This window comes from Heterodontus francisci, chromosome 9 (genome assembly GCF_036365525.1).
Source record: "Heterodontus francisci isolate sHetFra1 chromosome 9, sHetFra1.hap1, whole genome shotgun sequence".
Taxonomy (NCBI): Eukaryota; Metazoa; Chordata; class Chondrichthyes; order Heterodontiformes; family Heterodontidae; genus Heterodontus; species Heterodontus francisci.
This window is the reverse complement of record NC_090379.1, coordinates 71,978,974-72,003,011: the sequence shown is the minus strand read 5'-3', so window position 1 is coordinate 72,003,011 and position 24,038 is coordinate 71,978,974. Positions and strand designations below refer to the sequence as shown.

Sequence of the window (24,038 nt, the reverse complement as noted above, 5' to 3'; positions counted from 1 at the left end):
TCTTGGACAGAGAGAGCTTGGGGGCCTTAAACATGAATACGCAACAAGGCTCAGACATTCGAACATGCCTTTCTGAGTGCATGGGAGGCATGGGAATCAATCTCTGTGCTTGAATGCTGAAGCCAAGGCACCCACAATATGAAATCTCAGGCCTTATTCAGATCGAGCTGCCCAGGCCATATGCATCTCACAAGCAAAGTGCGATTGTAGATCAGGGCACTATAATTGCACTTGGCGAGACAGCTGGACTCGGGTAACTGATGAAGGGGAGTGACCAGGAAAGGGACAATTCGGATCGGGAGTTAAGGTCAGGTGGAAGGGAGTTAGAGGCAGCAATGGGGTGTGGGGTGTTGGTGGTGGGTAGCGACTGGGGCCGGGAGGAGATGTAGCAGCAGTGATCATGGAGGTGAGGGGAGTGGCCCATGTTTTTGACTGTGTGGTCAGGTGCAGCATTCCTACTCCTCCTGGCTTCAAATTGAGGCAAATATATTTTAAAAATTTGCCTTGTTGGTAGCAGACTAACAGGCAGTCCCTTTAAGGTACCTTTCATGTAGAACTGGTTTTCTTGAACCTCAGGGCAAACCAATCTTGCACTGGAAACCTCAAACAGGCATTAGGCCCCTTATCTGCATATGTGAAGAGACTGTGCCTGTTTCAGGTGTGGGCACTATGCACAAATTTTGGGCTTTTACCAATATGGCGGGTAACGCAGTTCCAGCTCATAATGATCATGCACTTGCTGTATGTTATATTAAATACTCAGGAGACCAAATCATGAAATCAGGATATTAGAGCTGCATGTAGCATGGGCAATACAGTAATAATGGGTGAATTCAATTTACATATATACTGGGTAAACCTAACTACCACTAATTCTGTGGAGGATGAATTCCTGGAGTGTGTACGAGATGGCTTCATGGAGCAGTATGTTGAAGAACCAACTAGGGATCAGGCTAATTGAGATTTAATATTATGTAATAAGAAAGGGCTAATTAATAATCTTGCTGTAAAGGAGCCATTAGGAAATAATGACCACAATATGATAGAATTTTACATTAAGATTGAAAGAGATATAGATAATTCTGAAACTAGGGTCTTAAATCTGAACAAAGGATACCGTAAAGGTACGAGGAGCAAGTTGGTATGGTGGATTGGGAAAATACATTAAGATATTTGACAGCAGACAGGCAATGGCTAGTATTTAAAGAAGTATTAGACGGTTTACAATAAATATACATTCCTCTAAGACACAAAAACCCAACAGGAAAGGTGAATCAACCGTGGCTAACAAAAGAAGTTAAAGATTGCATTAGATCAAAGGAAGTGGCTTATAAGGTCGCTAGAAAAAGTGGAAAGCCTCAGGATTGGGAGCAATTTAGAATCCAACAAAGGCGGACCAAGAAACTGATAAAGAAAGGGAACAGGGAACATGAATGCGAGCTAGCGAGAAACATAAAGGCAGACTGTAAAGGTTTCTTTAGGTATGTGGAAAGGAAAAGATTATCAAGGATAAATGTGGGTACATTACAGGTGGGGACAGGAGAATTTGTGGTGGAGAATGGGGAAATGGCAGAGAGACTAAACAATTACTTTGTGTCCGTGTTCATGGCAGACACAGAAAATCTCCCAGAAATACTAGGGGACCAAGGAACTTGTAAAAATGAGGAACTGAAAGAAATTAGTATCAATAAAGAGGTAGTACTTGAACAATTAATTGGATTGAAAGTTGATAAATCCCCTGACCAGATGAGCTACATCCCAGAGTATTGAAGGAGGTGGCTATAGAGATAGAGGATGCATTGTTGGTTATCTTTCAAAAGTCTATAGATTTTGGAAGGGTTTCTGCAGACTGGAAAGTAGCAAATGTAACCCCACTATTTAAGAATGGAACAAGAGAGAAAACAGAACTACAGACCTGTTAGTTCAACGTTAGTAGTAGAGAAAATGTTAGAATCTATTATAAAGGATGAGATCACTGGACACTTGGAAAATTGATATGATAAGGCAAAGTCAACATGGATTTATGAAAGGGAACCATGTTTGACAAACCTGTTGGGGTTTTTTGAGGATGTTACTTGTAGCATAGATAAAGGAGAACCAGTGGATGTGGTGTATTTGGATTTTCAGAAGGGTTTTGATAAGGTCCCATACAGGAGGTTAGCAAACAAAATTAGAGCACATGGGATTGGCGGCAATATACTGGTATGGATTGAGAATTGATTAACAGACAGAAAACAGTGAGTAGGAATAAATAGGTCATTCTCAGGATGGCAGACTGTTACTAGTGGGGTACCGCAAAGATCAGTGCTTTGGCCACAGCTATTCACAATTAATGTAAATGATTTGGATATGGGGTCCAGTTGTAATATTTCCAAATTTGCTAATGACACAAATCTAGGTGGGAATGTAAGTTGTGAGGAGGATGCAAAGAGGTTTCAAGGGGATTTGGACAGGCTATGTGAACGGGCAAGAACATGGCAGATGTAATATAATGTGGAAAAATGTGATCATTATCCACTTTGGTAGAAAAAAACAGAAAGGCAGAGTATTTCTTAAATGGTGAGAAGTTGGGAAGTGTTGATGTCCAAAGGGACCTGGGTGTCTTTGTTCATGAGTCACTAAAAGCTAGTGTACAGGCGCAGCAAGAAATTAGAAAGGCAAATGGTATGTTGGCCTTCGTTGCAAGGGGATTTGAGTACAGAATTAAAGGTGTCTCATTGCAATTGTATAAAGCCTTGGTGAGACCGCACCTAGAGTATTGTGTACAGTTTTGGTCTCCTTATCTAAGGAGGGATATACTTGCCATAGAGGGAGTGCAATAGAGGTTCACCAGACTAATCCCTGAGATGGTGGGATTGTTTTATGAGGAGAGATTGCAGAAACTGGGCCTGTATTCTCTAGAGTTTTGAAGAATGAGAGGTGATCTCATTTAACTTACAAAATTCTTACAGGGCATTACAGGGTCAATGTGGATAGGGCGTTTCCTCTGGTTGGTGAGTCTAGAACCAGGGGATACCATCTCAGAATTAGGAGCAGGCCATTTAAGACCGAGATGAGGAGGAATTTCTTTACTCAAAGAGTGGTGAATCTGTGGAATTCTCTACCCCAAAGGGCTGTGGAAGCTCAATCATTGAGCATGTTCAAGACAGAAATTGATAGATTTCTGGATACTAATGACATCAAGAAATATGGGAATAGTGGGGGAAAATGGCATAGAGGTAGAAGATCAGCCATGATCTGTTTGAATGGAGGAGCAGGCTCGATGGACCGAATGGTCTACTCCTGCTCCTTTTTCCTATGTTCCTATGTTCATTTAAGCATCTGAAAAATGGGTGCTGTGCAGCTAAATTTCTAGGCCCAAATACCTTAGCGATGAAATTTGGAGAACTCAATCAGAAGGAAACAAAATTAAGAGGTAAGTTTATTCATGCCAGAAAAGTGTAACAGATAGGCATGATGGAAAAATATAGTGAAAAAAGCCCGAAACTAAGTATTTAGGAAGTCAGTGCGACATCATCAACATTTTAAAATAAAATAATAGATGTTAACTCAATCTTTATATCAGATTTATCAGGAAATAAATAAAACAATGAAAAGATAGAAATGCATCTGAAAGAGAAAGAAAGCTTAGTATTTTAGATATGATTCTAGATTCTAACTGCTTTCAAATTCAACTAATTATTCGTTATGCTATAGAAAGTATGCAAAGTAACAGAACAGCTTCCAACAATATTATTACAAATCTAGTATCTTAAATTCTGTATGCACCTACTTCGTTTAAATCTGCCATGGCTGACTTTAACTGTCCTAATCTTCTGTACAAAGCTCCTCGCCGGCAGTAATTAAATGCAGTGGATTCACCTTTTACGTTTATGCGATATGTTAGTTTACTAACTTCAGACTGCAAAGCAGCCCTAGTGACTTCAGATTTTGAAAGCATAGGATACATTTTTGTTTCTTCTTGTTCTGTGAACGGCTGTAAATTCTGCAGTTCTATCCCCTTCCGGCTGATGTCCAAATGATAAGGTTCTCTTTTAAGAGCCGATTGACTACCCTCCTTATCGAAAACTGTTTTACTGGATACTTCTGGTGCCGGGAAGATTTCATCAAACCACGAGTTCCAGATATCTCTGACCCACTCTCTGACAACTACGCCTTCAGGAATTCCTCCTTGCGTTTTTGCAAATACTTCGAAGTTACATAAGGAAGGAAGGCTAGAATTTCGCCGGAGAATTTTAATACGAGGTTCCCTTACAGCAAATACTTTCAGACGAATTGATGTAGGCAAGGATTCAGATCTGTTTAAGAGAGTTTAAAACATTAAATTATAAATTATATAATTATTAAAGTTCAGTTTTTCATATAATGTTATTATGCTTTAAAATGAAAATGAATAAACCTTGTGAGAGCTTTTGGAGGCATCGACAGTTTTTTAAAAACAAAAGCCAGCTTTCGTGATAATAATGGTTTTCGCATATAAGCTTTAGCTTTTTTTCGGTGTTTTGTCTTTTCTGCTCTTTTAAGAACCGTTTCTGAAGTCATGTTTAGAGACTGTGTGCTTTCAACAGATTGTTTGCTTGGTGACTGTGAATCTGCGAACTGAAGAACTTCTGAAGTCTTTTCTTCTGAATCTTTTTTTGCATGTCCATTTTCTATAGTTGCTTGTAATGAAGCCTGAATTAACTGTTGCCTCTGGAGTTCAATCTCCTTCATCACAGTTTGAAAACGATCAGTTATCTTCGGGATCGACTCATCAACAAAACAGAGGTTTGGTAAAGATGCATACTTGACAAGCAAAGGCTTATCAACGGTGTTATTCAAATTTATTAATATAATTACTCTCCGCTTTCGTTCAGAATGGTGTACTGTAGGTTCAGAGATCATTGTCTGAATTGCAAGCAAAATAAAATGTTATTTTAGTGCCCTCTACTGTCTATATCAAATATTAAATCAAGTTGTTAATATAAAGATTTTGTTAAATGATGTACTGAAAATATTGTAATTATAGAGTAATAGAATTATACAGCACAGAAACAGGCCCTTTGGCCCATCGTGTCTGTGCCATCAAGCACTTATCTATTTTAATCCCATTTTCCAGCACTTGGCATGTAGCTTGTTTGCTGTGGCATTTCAAGTTGTCAACTAAATACTTCTTAAATGTTGTGAAGGTTCCTGCCTCTACCATCCCTTCAGGTAGTGTGTTCCAGATTCCAACCACCCTCTGGGTGAAAAAAATTTCTTCAAATCACCTCTAAACCTCCTGACCCTTTCCTTAAATCTATGCCCCCCTGGTTATTGATCCCTCCGCTAAGGGAAAAAGTTTCTTCCTATCTATCCTATCAATGCCCCTCATAATTTTGTACACCTCAATCAGGTCCCCCCTCAGCCTTCTCTGCTCTAATGAAAACAACCCTAACCTATCCAGTTTCAATTACGTTGTGACGGAAATCACACCTGCCAAATGGAAACATATTAATTTGTCATATGGGACATATTCTTTTTAGCTGAAGGAGGGCCCCCTGTGTATCCAAATTTTCTTTCTCTCCCAGGACTGCTTAGGCTCCTTTCACCTTCCCACCCTTTGTCCTTTTCGGGTTTGTGGGGGTGACTAGGAAAGGTTTTCCCCCAGGGAACCAACTTGTAAATGAGAGTGAACTCATCAGCTAGAACTGCGGCTTGCCTCACTCTGTGCACTTTTTGTTCCTCCAATTGGGTCTTTATGGAGAGTGGGAGAGAGGTTTTAAATTCCTCGAGTAAAATCACCTCTCTAACATTTTCATACGTGGCCTGTACTTTAAGAGCCCTCAACCACTGGTCAAAAGCAAAGTAAATTTGATCAGCTTGTTTCCAGAGGGTTCGGAACTTCTGGCTGTAGGCTTCCTGTATGAGCTCATATGCCCCGATGATAGCATTTTTAGTCTGTTCATAATATGATGAATTCTCGTCTGGAAACAGGGAATAAACCTCATGGGCTTTTCTTGTTAGCTAGCTTTGCAACAGGAGGGTCCAGCTCTCAGCTGGCCATTTTAACTGCCTTGCAGGTTTCTCAGAAGTTACAAAAAATGCTTCCACATCTCCCTCATTGAACTTTGGGATCAACTGGGAACATTTTAAAAGCTCAGCACGCGGCCCCGAATTAATTGTAGTCTCCATATTGGCCATGCTTTCACTGGGGTTACTCTGTCGCCCCCTAGCTAACTCAAGCCGCCGTAGCTCCCTTTCCTCCTGTCCCTTCTGGAAAGTTCCCTCTCTCTCTCCTATCTTTCTTTCTCTCTGTCTTCCAATTCAAGTTTCCTTTGTTCCAATTGTATCTTAGCTAACATTACCCTGTCTGACTTGAACTCCAACCCTGCCTCTGACTCTTCAGATTCAAGGGAAAAATAGTTGGCCACTAGTCTTAGGAGTTCTGATTTCCTAGCTTTGGCATGGATAGTGATCCTACACTGCTCAGCCATATTCCTCAACTCTTCCATAGATAATGCCTTTAACTTATCCCAAGTTAGTTCACCCTGGCTTGGGGAGGTACTGGCTTTGGTCAGGGACATGTTAGTATTCTAGCAGCACAAACCACAAGAAAACCTGTATTGAAGTTTTTTCTCTTTTTGATTGGGATCAATTTGATTTCCCACTTCCAATTTCTCATTTGTCTGTGGGTCCAATCCCAGACGAGCCCCAACCCCCTCCAATGGAAAAAACATTCTTTTCAAACAATGAATACATTCTGGTTTACTTATTGCCAAGATAAATACATTTAAAAAGATAAAAGGAGCACATAATACAAAAAATGCATTCACTGTTTATAATTAACTTTAATAGTTAGAATATGCACATAAAAATTCCTTTTGGAATGTTTTCTAATATTTTGATATAAACAATTCAAAATACCCTATTTATAAGTTAATTGTCCTGGGTTTTCTGCTCTATACTTATTTTAAAAAACCAATGTGATTTTCTTCTTCAAATTCAATCAATCATGCTACAAAATGTAAAAAGTACCTTGAAATCATTGTTTCCAAATGACTTATTGGAAGAATAAAATGTAAATTCTCGTAGATCTGGTAATGATTTGTGCTTTTTGAACAGTGTCCTTAGCTGAAACAAAACAGATATTATTTACTATAACAACAACTTGCATTTATCAGCAAACATCAAAAAACATTATTTCACTGAGCGACAGATAGGGGTATCAAGACAGATGACTAAAAACTTTGTTGAAGTTGTAGATTTTTAGGGGCATCTTAAAGGAGGGCAGAGAGGTAGAGAAGCTTTAAGGTGGGAATTCCAGAGCTTAGGGTAAAGGCAGCTGAAAGCACGGGCACCAATGGTGGATGATTAAAACTGCAGATTCACAAGAGGGCAGAATTGGAGGAGCACAAAGTTCCCAAAGTCTTGTAGGACAGGAGGAGTTTACAGAGATAGGAAGGGACAAGGACATTGGAGGGATTTGAAAACAAGGAGAAGGATTTTAAAACTGAGATGTTGTCAGACTGGGAGCCAGTGTAGGTCAGCAAATACAATAGTGATGGGTAACCAGGACTTGGTGTAAATTAAAATTTGGGCAGCAGAGTTTCGGAGGTGAGGTGAGAGTGATTTCCTTTGACATCAAGGCAGCATTTGACCGAGTGCGGCATCAAGGAGCCCTAGTAAAAGCGAATTCAATGAGAATCAAGGGCAAAACTCCCCACTGGTTAGAGTCATATCTAGCACAAAGATGGTTGTGGTTGTTGGAGGCCAATCAACTTAGCCCCAGGACATCGCTGCAGGAGGTCCTCAGAGTAGCGTCCCAGGCCCAACCATCTTCAGCTGTTTCATCAATGACCTTCCCTCCATCATAAGGTCAGAAGGGGGGATGTTTGCTAACAATTCCACAGTGTTCACTACCATTCGAAACTCATCAGATACTGAAGCAGTCCATGCCCATATGCAGCAAGACCTGAACAACATTCAGGCTTGGGCAGATAAGTGGCAAATAACATTCAGGTCACACAAGTGCCAAGCAATGGCCATCTCAAACAAACAGAAATTAACCATCTCCCCGTGACATTCGATGGCATTACCATTGCTAAATCCCCCATCATCAATACCCTAGGGGTTACCATTGACCAGAAATTGAACTGGACCAACCATATAAATACCATGGCTACAAGAGCAGCCAGAGTCTGGGAATTCTGGGCAAGTAACTCTCCACTCTCCACTTGCCTGGATGAGCGCAGCTCCAACAACACTTAAGAAGCTCGACGCCATCCAGACAAAGCAGCCGCTTGATCAGCAGCCCATAAATCACCTAAAACATTCACTCCCTCCACCACTGGTACACAGCTGCAGCAACTTGTCAACACTCCTCCAACAGTACCTTCCAAACCCGTGACTTCTACCACCTAGTGGAACAAGGGCAATAAGCACATAGGAACACCATCACCTACAAGTTCCCCTTCAAGTCACACTGCATCCTGACTTGGAAATGTATCACCGTTCCTTCATTGTCACTGGGTCAGAATCCTGGAACTCCCTAACAGAATTATGGGTGTACTTACACCACATCGACTGCAGCGGTTCAAGAAGGTGGTTCACCACCACCTTCTCAAGGGCAATTAGGGATGGACAATAAATGCTTGCCCATGAACAAATAATTTTTAAAAATGAGGACAAGTTTATGTAGGGTGGAAGATGGGAGACCAGCCAGGAGAGCATTGGAGTAGTCAAGTCTAACCATAACAAAGGCATGGATGAGTGTTTCAGCAGCAGTTGAGCCGAGGCAGGGTCAGAATGGGAAGCTCATCTTGAGGTCAAACTCCACCAAGTTCACGAATGGTCTGGCACAACTTCAGACAGTTGCCAGGATTGGAAATGGTGTCAAGAAGCAGAATTTGCGGCAGAGATGAAAGACAATGTCTTCCCAATATTTTGAATTTAGTTGAAGGGGATTTCTGCTCATCCAATAATGGATGTTGGACAAGCAGTGTGACAAATCAGAGACGGTGTAGGGGTCAAGAGATGTGATGGTGAGATAGAGCTGAGTGCTGTCAATATGCATCTGGAACCAGATGTTGTGTTTTCGGATGATATTGCCAAGGGACAGCATGTAGATGAGAAACAGAAAGCAACCAAGGAATAAATCCTTGGGAGACTTCAGAGGTAACAGTGTTAGAATGGGAAGAGAAGCAACTGCAGGTGATTTTTCTGGTTACAATTTGATAGATAAGAATGAAACCAGGCAATGACAGTTCCACCTAGCTGGGCGACTAAGAAGAGGTGTTGGAGGAGGATGATGTGGTCAACTGTGTCTAAGGCTGCAGATAGGTCAGGAAAGTGAGAGAGATAATTTACCATAGTCACAGTGATATAGGATGTAATTTGTGACTTTAATAGGGGCCGTTTCAGTACTGTGACAGGGGCAGAAATCTAATTGGAGGGATTCAAACTTGGAATTGTGGGAAAATGGGCATAGATTTGGGAGGTGACAACATGTTCAAGGACTCTGAAGAGAAATAGGAGATTTGGAGAGGGGGGCGATTGTTTGCAAAGACAGAGGAGGTCAAGAGTGCATTTTTTGAGGAGAGAGGTAACAACAGCAGATTTGAAGGCAAGGGGAACAGTACCTCAGAAGAGGGAACCATTAACAATGTCAGGTAACATGGGGCCCAGGAAGAGAAGTTGGAAAAGAAAGCCCTTCACATTTCTTTTTAAGAAAGTTGTTAATCTACTGAGATACTGGGTAAAATCACCAAATCATTGCACTGGTCAGATATTGGAAAGTTGCCTATTAACTAGGCAACAAAGTATAGGTCTACAAGTTACAAAGGTCAAGTTTAAATCCCAATCGAAATTGACGTTCACACTCTGGCTTTTTCCAAGAGAACGAACTTGCCTGTCACAGCCAAGTCACCTGTCTGAGAAGTAAAACTGATTGGGCCTACTCAGTACATGTTGACCTTCTGACAGATTCACAAAGTAATAGTATCAATGGCAAAGGTGGCTTAGCTTCCGTCGTGAGGCTCGAAGGTGCTCTCATCTAACTTCAAGTCCCTTCCACACTGGTTAGGCCTGGCAGGAAACTCATTGTTGCTTCCTACTCAGGGTGCTAAGTAAAAATTGCAGTTGGGTCTTCATTACATCGAGATCCGTCATAAATATGTTAAAACGCATCCGCGTGTCTCACCTTCCCCCAGCTTTAGGCAAAACAGACAAAATCTGGCCTACAGATACAATTGGAGCCATTATTGCTAAATTAATTGAATCTATTTTGCCTGCGCTTTTGAAAAACTTTTAGCAATTTACTAGTTATCACCTCACTAATAAGGATGGTGCCTTTGGCTTCATAGCAGTAATCCCGCCTCTGAGCTTGAGCTGTCAAGCTCCGCTCCAGACACCCTGGTGAGTGAAGACTAGAATCTGGTCTCTGAACACTGGGTTGACATCTAGGAGGGTACTGACCTCTGGTTGGACTGATTCCCCCAATTATAAAGGGTAAGTGGTGTGGTTTAGTCTTGGTTGCAGTCCACTGATGAGAAAGTATTCTGAAGATAAAAAACCATGAGGAAATTACCTCAACTACTCCTCCCTAATAAGTGGCTCAAGAATCTCATGTGTGAAACCTACGTTAGGGCCTGTCTTAGGGCTAAACACAGTGGACAGGCGAACCTCACTAATATTTTAAAGAAATACTGAGGCCGGGATTTGATGAGTCCCGTGGCACTCCTGACAGGAGGGCTGGAAGTTGGCGGAACTTCCGCTTTCACCGGTTTTCCCATTTCGCAAACAAATCAATGGTGCAGTTACAGGCACAGGAGACACGTGCGATCATGTGGTGAGGATGGATTTTCATTGGTGGAACCCGCCATCACTCAGTCAAGCACCATGTGCGCCGCAGCTATAAATCATTCTGTGCTCCAAGCCTCAAGGATCAGCAGCCTTCGTGGTATGCAAGTGTCTTTAGATTTACCGCAACTAAATTGTTCACTTAGTTTTAACTCCTTTTTCCTTCATTAATTTCTCAAACCCAGCACCAACTCCCCATCATTTTTCTTTTGAATACAACAAGAGCTGAAAAAAATGTCAGCCAGCAGGCAGCGTCCCGCCCCATGGGTCAGTGATGCCTCCCTGCCGGTTCTCTTCAGGGGATGGCAGGAGGTCCTCCTCCCTGCAGATGAAGTCAGAAGACCCTCCCGCCTGACCAAGACAGCCTGGATGGAGGTAGCGGAGGAGGTCTCGAACCATGGTGTTATGCAATGAAATTGTGTTCAGCGTCGGAAACTCAATGACTTGGACAAATTGGTGAGGGCAAGCGGTCATGCCGAAGCTGTTCCATTGTTTTTCTCCCTGGCTTCGTGTAAGACAGAAGGCAGACAAGGCATGTAGTGGAATGCGTGAGCAGCTTTGGTGCCATGCACTAAATGATCGTGCTGAAAGTTGATGTTTGGCATTTTGTTATGTGCTTGGATGTGTCATGCGAAAGCCAGTCCAGAATGACTGATGTATACAATGGGTGTGATGAATCTTTTGACATATCATTAAATCAGAACTGTTTCCTGCAGGATAAACACACCCACAACCAGCGGGAGCGGGAAAAGACAGGTGGAGATGTCCTGATCCCTGTTGGACGGCACAGTGGCGCAGTGGTTAGCACCGCAGCCTCACAGTTCCAGTGACCCAGGTTTGGTTTTTTGCAGAGTTTGCAAGTTCTCTCTGTGACCACGTGGGTTTCCTCCAGGTGCTCCAGTTTCCTCCCACATGCCAAAGATAGGTAAATTGGCCATTGTAAAAAATTGCCCCTAGTGTAGGTAGGTGGTAGGAGAATTGAGGGAAGGTGTGGATGTGAGAGGGAAAAATGGAATTAATGTAGGATTAGTATAAATGGGTGGTTGATGGTCAGCACAGACTCAGGGGGCCGAAGGGCCTGTTTCAGTGCTGTATCTCTCTATGACACCAGCTGAGGAGGAGAATGAAGAAATAGCGAGGGAGGCAGAGCAGTCGAAGATGTCGAGGCAGGATCCTCAAGGCGTAAGGATGCAGTGTCATTTTCAGACTAGCAGCCATCTGTGCACAATAAAGGAAAGTGAGTGAACTCATGTTCAGCTGATGCTTAATGTGCCTCTGTGGCTCCACTGCAGGTGCCCACACTTGAGCAACAGAATGCCGTGAGGCCCAAGTCACACCCCCAGTAGGGTGGAACCATCAAGGCCCTGTTCCTCCAGAGGACGCCCGCCCCGGTCATCCACAGCAACGGGGCAGTGCACTGAGCTGACTGCCTCCACCTCAGCTGCTAATGTCGGGGTTGCACCTAGACATAGTGGTAGAAAACGGGGAAAAAAACTGTTTTGATCATAAAGGTGGCATGGGTGTTGTAAATTTTATACACATATTAAGGCGCTTCAATACATATTTATTTGCTTTAATATTTGATGCACTCTCGAAAATCATTTGCTTTAGTTCAGTTGAAAAGGAAAATGATTATTGGAGGCCTATGGCAGAAATGCAATGATGCTTGCAATGCATTTCTGAAAGTGGCCAGTTTCCTTTTATCATTGATATTTGAGCCTTCAGTCTTCAATGATGGTTGTTTGCCATTAGAAGATTTTGCATTTTTTTCCTTACCAACATGCCTTACATTTGTAATTCTGAGGCCACCCCCTTACATTGCTTGCAGAGGTATTTTTGTGGTTCCATCGTAACTCAGAAAAGATTTGATCTGCCGTTTACATCAAGTGCTGCAACGTTGTAGCATCCTATGTGTGCGGAGTAAAGCCTTGATGCAGGAAAATATTTCCATGGCAACGCAGGTCGCTCACAATGAAGTTGACAGCATACAGGCCGTTAGACACATCTCCACTGCAGATTCACATGCTGTTGTCAGAACAACCCTTCTTTTCAATTACAGATATGAATAAGAACTGAAAGAAATGAATAAGATGAACATAGATTTAAGGTGAGAGGGAGGAGGTTTAAAGGGGATCAAAGGGGTAAATTTTTCACACAAAGAATAGTGGGTATCTGGAATGAACTGCCTGAGGAGGTGGTGGAGGCAGGAACAGTAGCGACATTTAAGAGGCATCTGGACAGGTACTTGAATAAGCAAGGCATAGGGGGATATGGAATTAATGCAGGCAGATGGGATTAGTATAGATAGGCATTATGGTTGGCATGGACGCGGTGGGCCGAAGGGCCTGTTTCTATGCCGTACGACTCTATGACTCTATAACTCAGGGGTATATGAACATATTTGGAAAATGTGTTTTTTCTCCTCCCAATATTTCTTTATGAAGTGCCTCAATCTTGGCTGAAACGTGCTAATATGAGGTTCTCCCTAATGTCCCTTGCATTTCTCTCCATGGCCCTTACATCCATAACCGCATCATTTGCATTGTTGTCCTCTTCCTCACCCTCTTCATAGTCATCCTCATCTAAGGAGGACTGGTGTTCCTCCTGTTCCTCCGGATTCAAAATATGACCATGTCTAATTGCCAGGCTGTGCAATGCACAACAGACTACGATTATTCGTGAGACCCTCTGTGGCGCGTACTGAAGAGCCCCTCCTGTCCAGTCAAGATAGCGGAAGCGCATTTTCAAGATGCCAAATGGTGTGTTCAATGATGGCTCTGGTGGATGCGTGCACAACATTGCATCACTCTTCAGCTGCACTTTGGGGATGCCACACTGGTGTCATCAACCATGTACAAAGTGGGTAACCCTTGTCACCCAGGATCCAGCCATCTACTTCGGCTGGTTTGTCAAAAATTCCTGGCAGCTGTGAGTTCCTCAAAATGTATGAGCCATGACAGCTGCCTGGGAAACAAGAGTAAACCTACATGATTCTTTTCCTGTGGTCACAAACCAGCTGTACGTTTAAAGAGTGGAAGCCTTTGTGATTCACAAATACAGCAGTCTGGTCTCAAGGAGCTCTAATGGCCACGAGTACAGTCGATCACCCCCTGCATTCTAGGAAACTCAGCGATGGTGCCAAAGGCCACAGACCTTGCTGCCTGGCTGTCCTCGTCTACAGGTAAGTAGATGAAATCATTAGCACGACAAAACAGGGCATTGGTCACCTCTTTAATCAGCTTGGCACCATTAACAGAGGACCCCGAAAAAATGGCAGGAGACACCACATAGCTGTAACGGGGTACTAAGTTCTAATACTCCATCCTACCACTAGGTCACTACCACCCCATTTCCACCAGTTAGGAGGCCTGAAGATTAAATTTAAAATCTGGCGTGGACAAAAAGTATGTTCTATTTGCTGGCTGAAAGTGCGGTTGAAACGTGTGGATGATTCAGTTCCTACTGGGATTGGGTTTACGGCAGAAAACTGTCTCTAAAACAATCTTACACAGAGAGGCCACAGATGGCAGGTGCAGAAACCAAAAAGAAAATATGCCACTGCCTGGGCTGCAGCACACAGTTAGGGCTGATGAAAGAGTTGAATATGTCAGCCTCTGGATAAAGAGCACTGGGCAATAATCTTGGAGACCTGCCACAAAAATAAAGATGCTAGCAGAGAATCCAACTCATATGAAGACAATGGAAACCCAAAGCTAGACAAGGGTGTATGCTGATTCACCTAGCCTTGGAAATGTGGTGAAGATTCCAGCCTCATTTGGAAAGCAAAACAGCTTGACACTGAGATTTACGAGGAGGTGGGGAGGGAATGGGGAGAGGGAGATCTGGTGGATGGGAAACTCAGAATGACGGCTTTCCCAGAGGTCCTGCTGAATCTAATTTAATTTTTGGACTCCCTTTCTCATCCACAAGGCAGTCGGATTGAGAAGCTGTCTGGTTGTTGGCGGGAAGGCCTGTGGCATCAGGCCGCAGCCAGGGAGCCAAGAGGAGGCAGGGATTATTACCCGATCCATATCCAAAGTGACATAGGCATAAGCAGATTGGGAGGTTAATATGTGACTGAAGGTACTCTGCAGCAAGGGTATACAGACAGAGGAGGAGCTGCCTCCAGATGTCGAAGAAGCAGTGTGACCGTAGACTGCGCCTTTCCCGAGAGGCTATGCCCGCTCTGTGTGCTATAATAGTGGAGGACGTGAGCTCTGATTGCAGTGGTGGTCATCCCATGTCAGTGTGGCCTTGAATTTCTATGCATCAGGTTCATTCCAGGGACCCACTGGAGACATGTGTAGCATCTTCCAATCAGCTGCACATCACTGCATCAAAGTGGTGACAGATTCCCTCTTCAGGAGGACGAGCCAGTACATTCTTTACTGAACTCATGTGGACAGTCAGGCTCAGAGAGCCAGAGGATTCGCTGCCATGGGAGAGTTTCCCCAGGTGCAAGGTGCGATGGACTGCATGCATGTGGCCAACAAGGCACCTGTAGGCCAGCCTGCAGCCTTCATTAACAAGGAGGCATTTCATTCCCTCAATATGCAACTTGTCTGCGACCATTGTCAGCGGATCCTGCAGATGCATGCATGGTACCCTGGGAGCAGCCACAATGCTTACATTCTCCAACACTCCCAGATGCCACAGCTTTTTGCCCCTGCTGCATGCCTTCAAGGATGGTACTTGCTGACAAGGGCCACCCACTGAAGATATGGCTGTTGACGCCTGTGAGGACTCCTAGTACAGAGGCTGAGGAATGCTACAATGCGAGCCATGCAGCAACCCGCGCCACCATCAAGCAGACAATTGATCTCCTCAAGGTGAGATTCAGGTGCCTGGATCGTTCCGGTGGGGCACTTCAATATGCCCCAGCAAGGGTCCCCTGGACAGTGGTGGTTTGTTGTGCTTTACACAACCTGGTGCTACAGAGCAAGGGAGGCCGTGGCTGATGAAGACTTAGTGGACTGCGAGGAGTCCTCAGACGAGGAGAAAGATGAGGAATCTGATGACCAGCTGTAACATCCTGAAAGACTTGAGGGGCTGCATGGAAGGCACAATGACATAGGTGCAAGGGAGGCTCAGAAGGCTCTTATACTCACTCACTGACCCTTACCACTACAGTTAATCAATCGAATAAGGAACCACATTCCACCCACACTAATGCCACTTACCTTAGGCCAGAGCCTCTTGGCCACTAGCACCTGGTGCTTCAACAATGTACAAAGGATGAACACATAAGACCTGGTCGCCCCCAACCAGCCCTTGGGTCAACCCCATGCTATTCTTGCACTGACAGAGGGTCACCAACAACTTGCATAAACGAAGTCCAACATTTATTACAAAAATCATCCCACACAAGCAGAGAGTGTTTAACACTCCATTCACCAGTGAGGCCCAAGTACATCTAGTGCTTTTAAATTATTTTATGTGGTTCCCCCTTTTACTGCCAGCTGTGGTGGAGGCAGGCTGCTGACCTTCTCGCCTCGTGGCCTGGGATGATCTGGGAGGCCATTCTCTGGCTGTCTGAGGCCTACCAGGCATACTGAGGAGCTGCTGCAATGGTGCAGCAGCCTCCTCTGTTGTTGCAGCAACTTGAGGTGCTGGTGTCACTAGCAGAGGGGCAGAGGAACTGCTGTCCACTCCAGGAGCACCCTGAGAGGAGCCCTCAGAAGCTGAAGGCAGCCACTAATCTTCTCTTTTACGGTACACTTGCACCTCCCTGCTGACCTGAGAAAGGCGAGGAACTGGTGCAAACTCCAGATGCCTGGTTCCTCTTTTGCCATGCTGTTGCTGGATAGAGCTCATGGACAAGCTAATGGCATGTAGGTCTGTGCACATCTCCAGCATCCACTGACTGGCCTGCTGGATGTGGCTCTCCATCAGAGTCACCAGTCTCTCGATGGAGGAGGCTACACGCTCAGATGAGAAGGAGATTGCAGCACTCATTGCCTGGATGGAGTCCTGCACTATCTGAGCCAGGGTGCACATACCCTCTGGACACCCTGCCAGATCTTCTCAAACCTCACACTGGGCTTTTAGCATCTGCCACCTCTTTGATGACCAGAGGCATGTCATCAGCCTGGGACACAGCATGGACTTGGCCTCCCACACGCCTCTAAATGTCAGTGGCCTCGGCTGTCACAGCCTCTGACAGCTGATCAGACGCATGTATGCAGGTTGCGACTGCAATTCTACTCGCGAACACATACCCATTGAGGTGCAAGTATCTGCGCTGGTGGAGGGTACGGGGTAATGTTGTGATGCTGCACCTTCTGAGGTCCCCTCCACCTCCTCTGGAAATGGCAACTCTCTGTTCTTGTGCTTGACCTGCGAGATAGAACAGAATGATCTGCACTCCTTACCCCACCAGACAGGAGCTCACAGAGTGGACTTCATCTCACATCGATGTCTGTACTTTGGAGGACACAGAACACCATCCCTCATGCTCGCCTGAGGCTTCCCTCATGCCCGCTGAAGAGGCGACTCCCCCTCCTGCGAATGCACCCGACCTCACCTTCCGCGATAGATTGGCTGCCATGATAACCTGCTAGTTCTAGAGCCTCCTCCTCCATTGGCATCAGGTTGGCAATCACTGGGAGTCTGCCACCAGCCCAGGCTCTCTCCCTAGTGCTCAGGGCCATCTTCTGCTGCAAGAAAACAGAAGAAGAATGTTAGTGGCCATACTAGAGCAAACACATGGCTGAATCAACTTGCACGCTTGCTGCTGTGTCTGGGGCCAATGGCATGCATGTGCCATTAGATTTCTCTTGAGCCACCCTGTGAGGGTTGGCACTGCGATGTGCACTCCCCTAAAGAGAGCTGCAGCCATTCCTTACAAAGGAGATCCTGCAGCCTCCACCTATTGCCACCAACATGGTGGGTTCTCCATCCCAACCATCCACGCCCTCATATTTACCCATTTGCTGCCTTCCAAAGGGAACCAAGTTGGGTACTCACCCTTGCAGAGTGGAGAAGGTCATTGACATGCTTGCGGCACTACAGCCAGGTTCTCCGGATGACTCCACAGCTGCTGACCTCATCTGAGACCTCCATCCTGGCTTGCCTGGTTAGGCAGGGAGGTCATAGAATCATTTATGGCATAGAAGAAGGCCATTCAGCCCATCAAGTCCATGCTGGCTCTCCACCGAGCTACTCAGTCAGTCCCCCTACCCTGCTCGATCCCCGTAGCCCTGCAAGTCTATTTTATTCAGGTAGCCATCCAATTTCCCCTTGTAGTCATTGATCGTCTCCGCTTCATTACCACCCGCTGCGTAAAAAAGGTCTTCCTCATATTCCTCTGCATCTCTTGCCCAAAACCTTCAATCTGTGTCCCCTTGTCCTTGTGCCATTAGTTAAAGCGAACAATTTTTCCTTGTCTAACTTATCTAAGCCTGTTATAATCTTGTACACTTCTATGAAATCGCCCCTCAATCTTCTTTGTTCTAAGGAGAACAAACACAGTTTTTCCAGCCTAACCTTGTAACTAAAATCCCTCAATCCCAAGAATCATTCGGGTAAATCTCCTTTGCATCCTCTCAAGGACCCTCATATCCTTCCTAAAGTGTGGTGACCAGAACTGGATGCAAGACTCCAGTTGGGGCCTAACCAGAGCTTTATAAAGGTTCAGCATAACTTCTCTGCTTTTATACTCAATGCCTCTGTTTATAAAGCCCAAGATCCCATATGCTTTACTCACCACACTCTCAATATGTCCTGCCACCTTTAAAGATCGACGCACATGCACCCCCAGATCCCTATGTTCCTGCACACTCTTTAGAAATGTGCCATTATGTATATATTGCCTCTCCCTATTGCTTCTGTCAAAATGCATCATCTCACACTTGTCAGTATTAAATTCCATCTGCCCATTCTGCTAGCCTATCCATGTCCTGTTGCAGGCATTTCGATTCATCCTCATTGTTTGCCATACCTCTAAATTTGGTGTTATCGGCAAATTGAGATTCTATTCTGTATTCCAAGATCCAAATCATTTATATAAAGCAAAAAAAGCAGCTGTCCCAGCACTGACCCTTGGAAACACCACTGACCACCATCCGCCAGTCTGAAAAACTACGACTCATTGTTTTCTATCCTTAAACCAATTTTTTGTCCAAACTGACTCATATTCCATAAGCCTCAATGTTGTTAACCAGCCTTTTATGTGGTACCTTATCAAACACTTCCTCAAAATCCATATAAACAACATCCACCGCATTCCCTTCATCAACCTCCTCTGTTACTTCATCAAAAAATTTAATTACATTAGTCAAGCATGATCTGCCTTTTACAAACCCGTGATGCCTATCCTTAATTAAATCGAACCGCCCCAAGTGTCTGTTGATTTTTTTTTTTCCTGATTATTGTTTCTAAAATCTTACCCACCACTGATGTTACCAGGTCTGTAGTTGCTAGGACTGTCCTTCCACCATTTCTTGAACATGGGTGTCACATTTGCCACTCTCAAATCCTCTGGCACCTCCCCCGTATTCAGGAAAGATTGGAAAATTATGGCAAGCCCTTCTGCTATCTCCATCCCCATTTCCTTTAGCAATCTGGGATGCAAGCCATCTGCACCAGGTGACTTATCTACCCTAAGCATAGCCAACCTTTTTAATAGCTCTCTCTCTCTCAATTTTTACCCTATCCATTGCCTCTACTCTCTCCACTTCTACCAATATTTTGTCAGATTCCACTTCCTTAGTGAACATCAATACAAAGTACTCATTAAGTTTATTAGCCTTGCCCTGCACTTCAAAGTATATATTACCCTCTTTGTCCCTAATAGGCCCCACTCCACCTCTGACTACTCACTTACTATTGTCACAAGAGTTTTTTTTTTTATAAAAAATAGTTTTATTTATGAATAGTTACTTTTGTTATTGTTTAAAGAAACCTGGTTTAGTCTGCTTTATTCTGGGGGATAAATCAAGTGCTTAATTTGGCTATTTTTCGGTCGGTGGGAAACTTTACTAAAGTGCTGGGAAGTAGTGGGACTGAATTAACAGTGCATTATTCCCGCCTTGGTCGTAACACTATTTACATGCCGGTAGAAGATTTTTGGGTCCCCTTTTATGTTGACTGCCATTATATTTTCATATTCTCTTTTTGCCAGTCTAATTTTCCTCTTCACCTCCGCTCTCAACATAATGTATGTAGCCTGGATCACACTTGAAGAATTCACCTGATATGCATCATACACCCTCTGTTTTTGTTCCATCCTAATCTCTACCTCCCTCATCATCCAAGGAGCCCTGTTTTTGGATCCCTTAGCTTTCGCCTTTGTTGGAATGTCCCTATCCTGTTCTTGAAGCATCTCTTCCTTAAAGATAACCCATTCTTCCAATACAGCTCTTCCTGTCAGTCTTTGGTTGCATTCTACCTTGGCTAGATCCCTGCTCATCACATTGAAATGAGCCCTCTTCCAATCTGGACATTCTACTTTATTTTGTTCCTTGCTTTGTCTCAACCTTACAATACGATGGTCACTCTTACCCAAGTGCTCCTCCACTGACACTTGGTCCACTTGGCCCAGTTGGCTCACCTCCCGGCACCAGATCCAGCAATGCTTCCTTTCTAGTTGGGCTGAGAACATACTGATCAAGGATGTTTGCCTGAACACATTTCAGAAATTCCTCCTCCTCCTTACCCTTTACTCTAAAATTATCCCAATTGATATTTGGGTAATTAAAGTCCCCCAATATCACCACTGTATAGTTCTTAAATGTCTCGGCAATTTCCCTGCAGATTTGCTCCTCTATCTCTCACTATTTGGAGGCCTACAGAATAACCCTAGTAATGTGATCATACCCGTTTTGCTTCTCAACCTAACCAAATGGAATCTGTCCTTGCCCCTTCAAGGACATCCTCTCTTTCCAACACTATGATGTCTTCCCTAATCAATACTGCCACCCCGCCTCCCTTTTTTCCCTTCTCTATCTTCTCTGAACACTCTATATCCTTGTATATTAAGCACCCATTCCTCACCATTTTTAAGCTACATTTCAGCTATTGTCACTACATCATATTTCCACACTGCTATTTGTGCTTGTAGCTCACCAACATTATTCACCACACTTTGGGCATTTACACACCTGCATTGTAATCCTGCCTTCTCAGTCCTCTCCCATTGAATATAGAACTATTTCCTTCTCTAGTACTGTCTAACACTTTCACCTTTTGCACCCTATTCCTCCTTTCTACTTCTATATGCTGGTGGCCACCCCCTGCCAATTTATTTAAACCCTCCCCAACCACACTTGTGAATCTTCCTGCAAGGACATTGGTCCCAGTCCTGTTGAGGTGCAACCCATTTCTTTTGAATAGGTGCCTTCTGCTAGGTACCAATGCTCCAAGAATCTGAAGCCCTCCCTCCTGCGCCATGCTTCAAGCCATGCATTGATCCTCCTTATCTTCCTATTTCTACTCTCGCTAGCAGGTGGCACTGGAAGTAATCCAGAGATTACTACATTTGAGGTCCTGCTCTTTAACTTCCTCCCTAGCTCCTGAAAATCTGATCGTAGGACCGCAATACCTCCCTTTGCAATGTTGTTCATACCAACGATTACCACAATTTCTGGCTCAGTCCCTTCCCCCTGCAGAATATCCTGAACTCTCTCCATGATGTCCTATACCCTGGCACCAGGGAGGCAACACACCATGCAGGACTCATGATAAGAGTTACAGAAATGCCCATCTGTACCCTGACTATGGAATCACCTATAACAACTGCATTTCTGTACTTTGCTGCTCCCTCCTGCCATGGTTAGGACTGCACTCCTTCAAGGTGTCATCACTCCCTGCAGTCTCCAAAGCTGAGTACCAGTTTGAGAGTGGCACACACACTTCTTGCATCTTCCTAGTCTTCTGGATGGCCACCCACCTCCCATCCTGAACTCCTACTGCCAGTGGGGTGACCTCCTTCTGGAATGTACGATCCAGGAAATTCTCCTGCTCCTGATGCTCCACAGTGATTCCAGCTGCCCCTCAAGCTCTGAAATCCTTTCTTACACATTTGGTCGCCCAAGACACATGAAGTGGCCTGAAGTTTCCACATGGCGCAGGAATTGCAAGGAACAGGTCGCAGCTACCCATCCTTGATCTAAACAAAACACCTCCATTCCCTTTTTAAACAATCTATTTAGTACCCTATTTAAACTATCGATTTTAATTACTACCTCTAGCCCTGCTCTGTGCTTATACTCTTATTACAACACTTACTGTTACACTACCCCTATTGAATATTTTTAATTTCCCAGCTCCTAATTTGAACCATTACTCTCTCTGCGTGTCTCTGTCTCTATATATATGATAAATTATAAAATCTGCCTTATTTTTTAGTTTTTATACTAATGAATCAATCAAATCTAATTTTATATTTGATTAATTTAAATTAAATTAAAAGCTTACCGGTATTCTCACCATAGCTGGCTTTCTGTTTCCCTGTGATTTCTGTTGATTGTGATGTCACTTTTCGATTTTTGATTTGGCTCCGAACATCCGCTCCTCTCCCACTGCTTTTCTCTGGATCTCCGAGGCTTTGGTGTGCTTTTTAAATCCTCTCCTCTCTTGCTGCTTCTCTCTGATTCTCCAAGGTTTTGGCATGCTTATTCAATCCTCTCCTCTCCCACTGGTTCTCTCAGAACCTCCACGATTTTGGTGTCCTTATGAATTCCTCTCCTCATCCACTGCTTCTCTCCAAATCTCCAAGGTTTTGGTGCACTTTTTAAATCCTCTCCTCTCCTGCTGCTTCTCTCTGAATTTCTGAGATTTTGGCACGCTTTTTAAATTCTTTCCTCTCCCGCTGCTTCTGTATCTTCCTTCTGTCCCTGGGGAAGAGGACCTCCTGGTTTGCCCGGGTAGCCTGGAGGAGAACATGCAGGAAGTCATCACTGAACTGTGGGGCTACCCAGGATCTTTCTTCTGCCATGCCTACAAGCGCATATCTCCACCACCTTTCTTCAGAGGATGCTGGTGGGGTCACTGACAGATGGATGCTGAAGGGATCACTGGCAGCTGGATGCTGGCGTGCCCGAGTCCTTGGAGAATGTATGCAGAGATGAGAGCTGCAGCAATGGATGTGTGCATCAGGGCTTGGGTGCTGGCAACCTTTTAAACATGTCACCAGCAATTCCTTCCAAGTCAGGTGATGACGTGACCACTGCCTGAAAGGCCACCTCTGGCCACTGAATGACCGGCCACCCCACCTGCCGGCTGTTAATTGGCCAGCCAGTGCAGGATTGTTATGGGAACAGGAGTTGGAGCCAGGTTGCCTTCATCACCCGCTTCCACTTCTGCCTATTCATGAAATCCCAGCCTTTGAGGGTTTCCCCTCCATAATGGCGGTCTGGCAGCTGTGGCCATTTTTTATTTCCGAAGTTCCAAAAGTGCTGAAAGGGTGCCTCAAGATGGAAGAACCTTCTCTCTTAGCTGCAATAGAAGGCTGCAGCTCCTCCCATGCTGGACAGCTCATATTGGCTCTCCAGCTTCAAGAGCCCACCCGCTGTCCTTAATTGGATGGTGAGCATGCCCTCTGGCTACTAATTGGTTGATCCAGGCAAAATTGATGTCAGGCGTCTGCTCCCAACATGGTGCAGGGTCAGGACCCGCATTTGACACCAACATCAGGGTCCCGACACAAAATGGAAAATCTTGCTTGTTCCTATGAGAGATTTTGGGTGGATGGATGTGGGGGGTGGGGACTGGATAGATTGGGGGGGTAGGGGTGCAGAGCTGAGAGATCGGAGTGGGGGGAAGGGGGGCCATGGATAGATCATGTAGGGATGGGCATGGAGAGATTGTGGACTGGAGAGATGGGGTGGGGTGTGAGATTGGCGGGGGAGGGGTTTGCTGTGGATAGGCACAGCAATCCAATTGTGGGGAGGGGGTAGTGGATTGGATAAAGTAGGAAACATGTTAGCTTGGGGGGCCAGGGAGAAATCAATCCTGCTTGTCCTGGCCCCACAAGCGGTGCTGCAAAGACCTGTTGGATATAGCTCTTCTCAACTTTCTTCCATTGCCGGATTTCCTGATCCCAGGAATACCCAGCCCAGAGTCATTAAATTTAAACACAGCTAAAATTTGAGGCATGCAGCCTTATTAAAATACTTAAATTAGGAACCCGCCTCTGGAGAGCAGGTTTGTTGCCTGCCCTCCTCACATACTTGCCTCAGTTAAAACTAGAAGTGCATTAGGAGTGGGCTGGGGTCAGGTTT

The 24,038-nt window shown here is 44.6% G+C and overlaps 1 protein-coding gene across 4 annotated transcripts in view; it reads right to left on the bottom strand.

The window, feature by feature from the left end:
- ttc6 (tetratricopeptide repeat domain 6) overlaps positions 1 to 24,038 on the bottom strand; it is a 414,842-nt gene that overhangs the window by 212,174 nt on the left and 178,630 nt on the right. For all 4 annotated transcript variants that reach the window (XM_068039290.1, XM_068039292.1, XM_068039293.1 and 1 more), the window contains 3 exons: positions 6,997 to 7,092; positions 4,400 to 4,887; positions 3,773 to 4,298 (listed from right to left, as the gene is read on the bottom strand). In XM_068039290.1, coding sequence (XP_067895391.1) covers positions 3,773 to 4,298; positions 4,400 to 4,887; positions 6,997 to 7,092 — 1,110 coding nt within the window. The remainder of the gene's footprint in view (positions 1 to 3,772; positions 4,299 to 4,399; positions 4,888 to 6,996; positions 7,093 to 24,038) is intronic.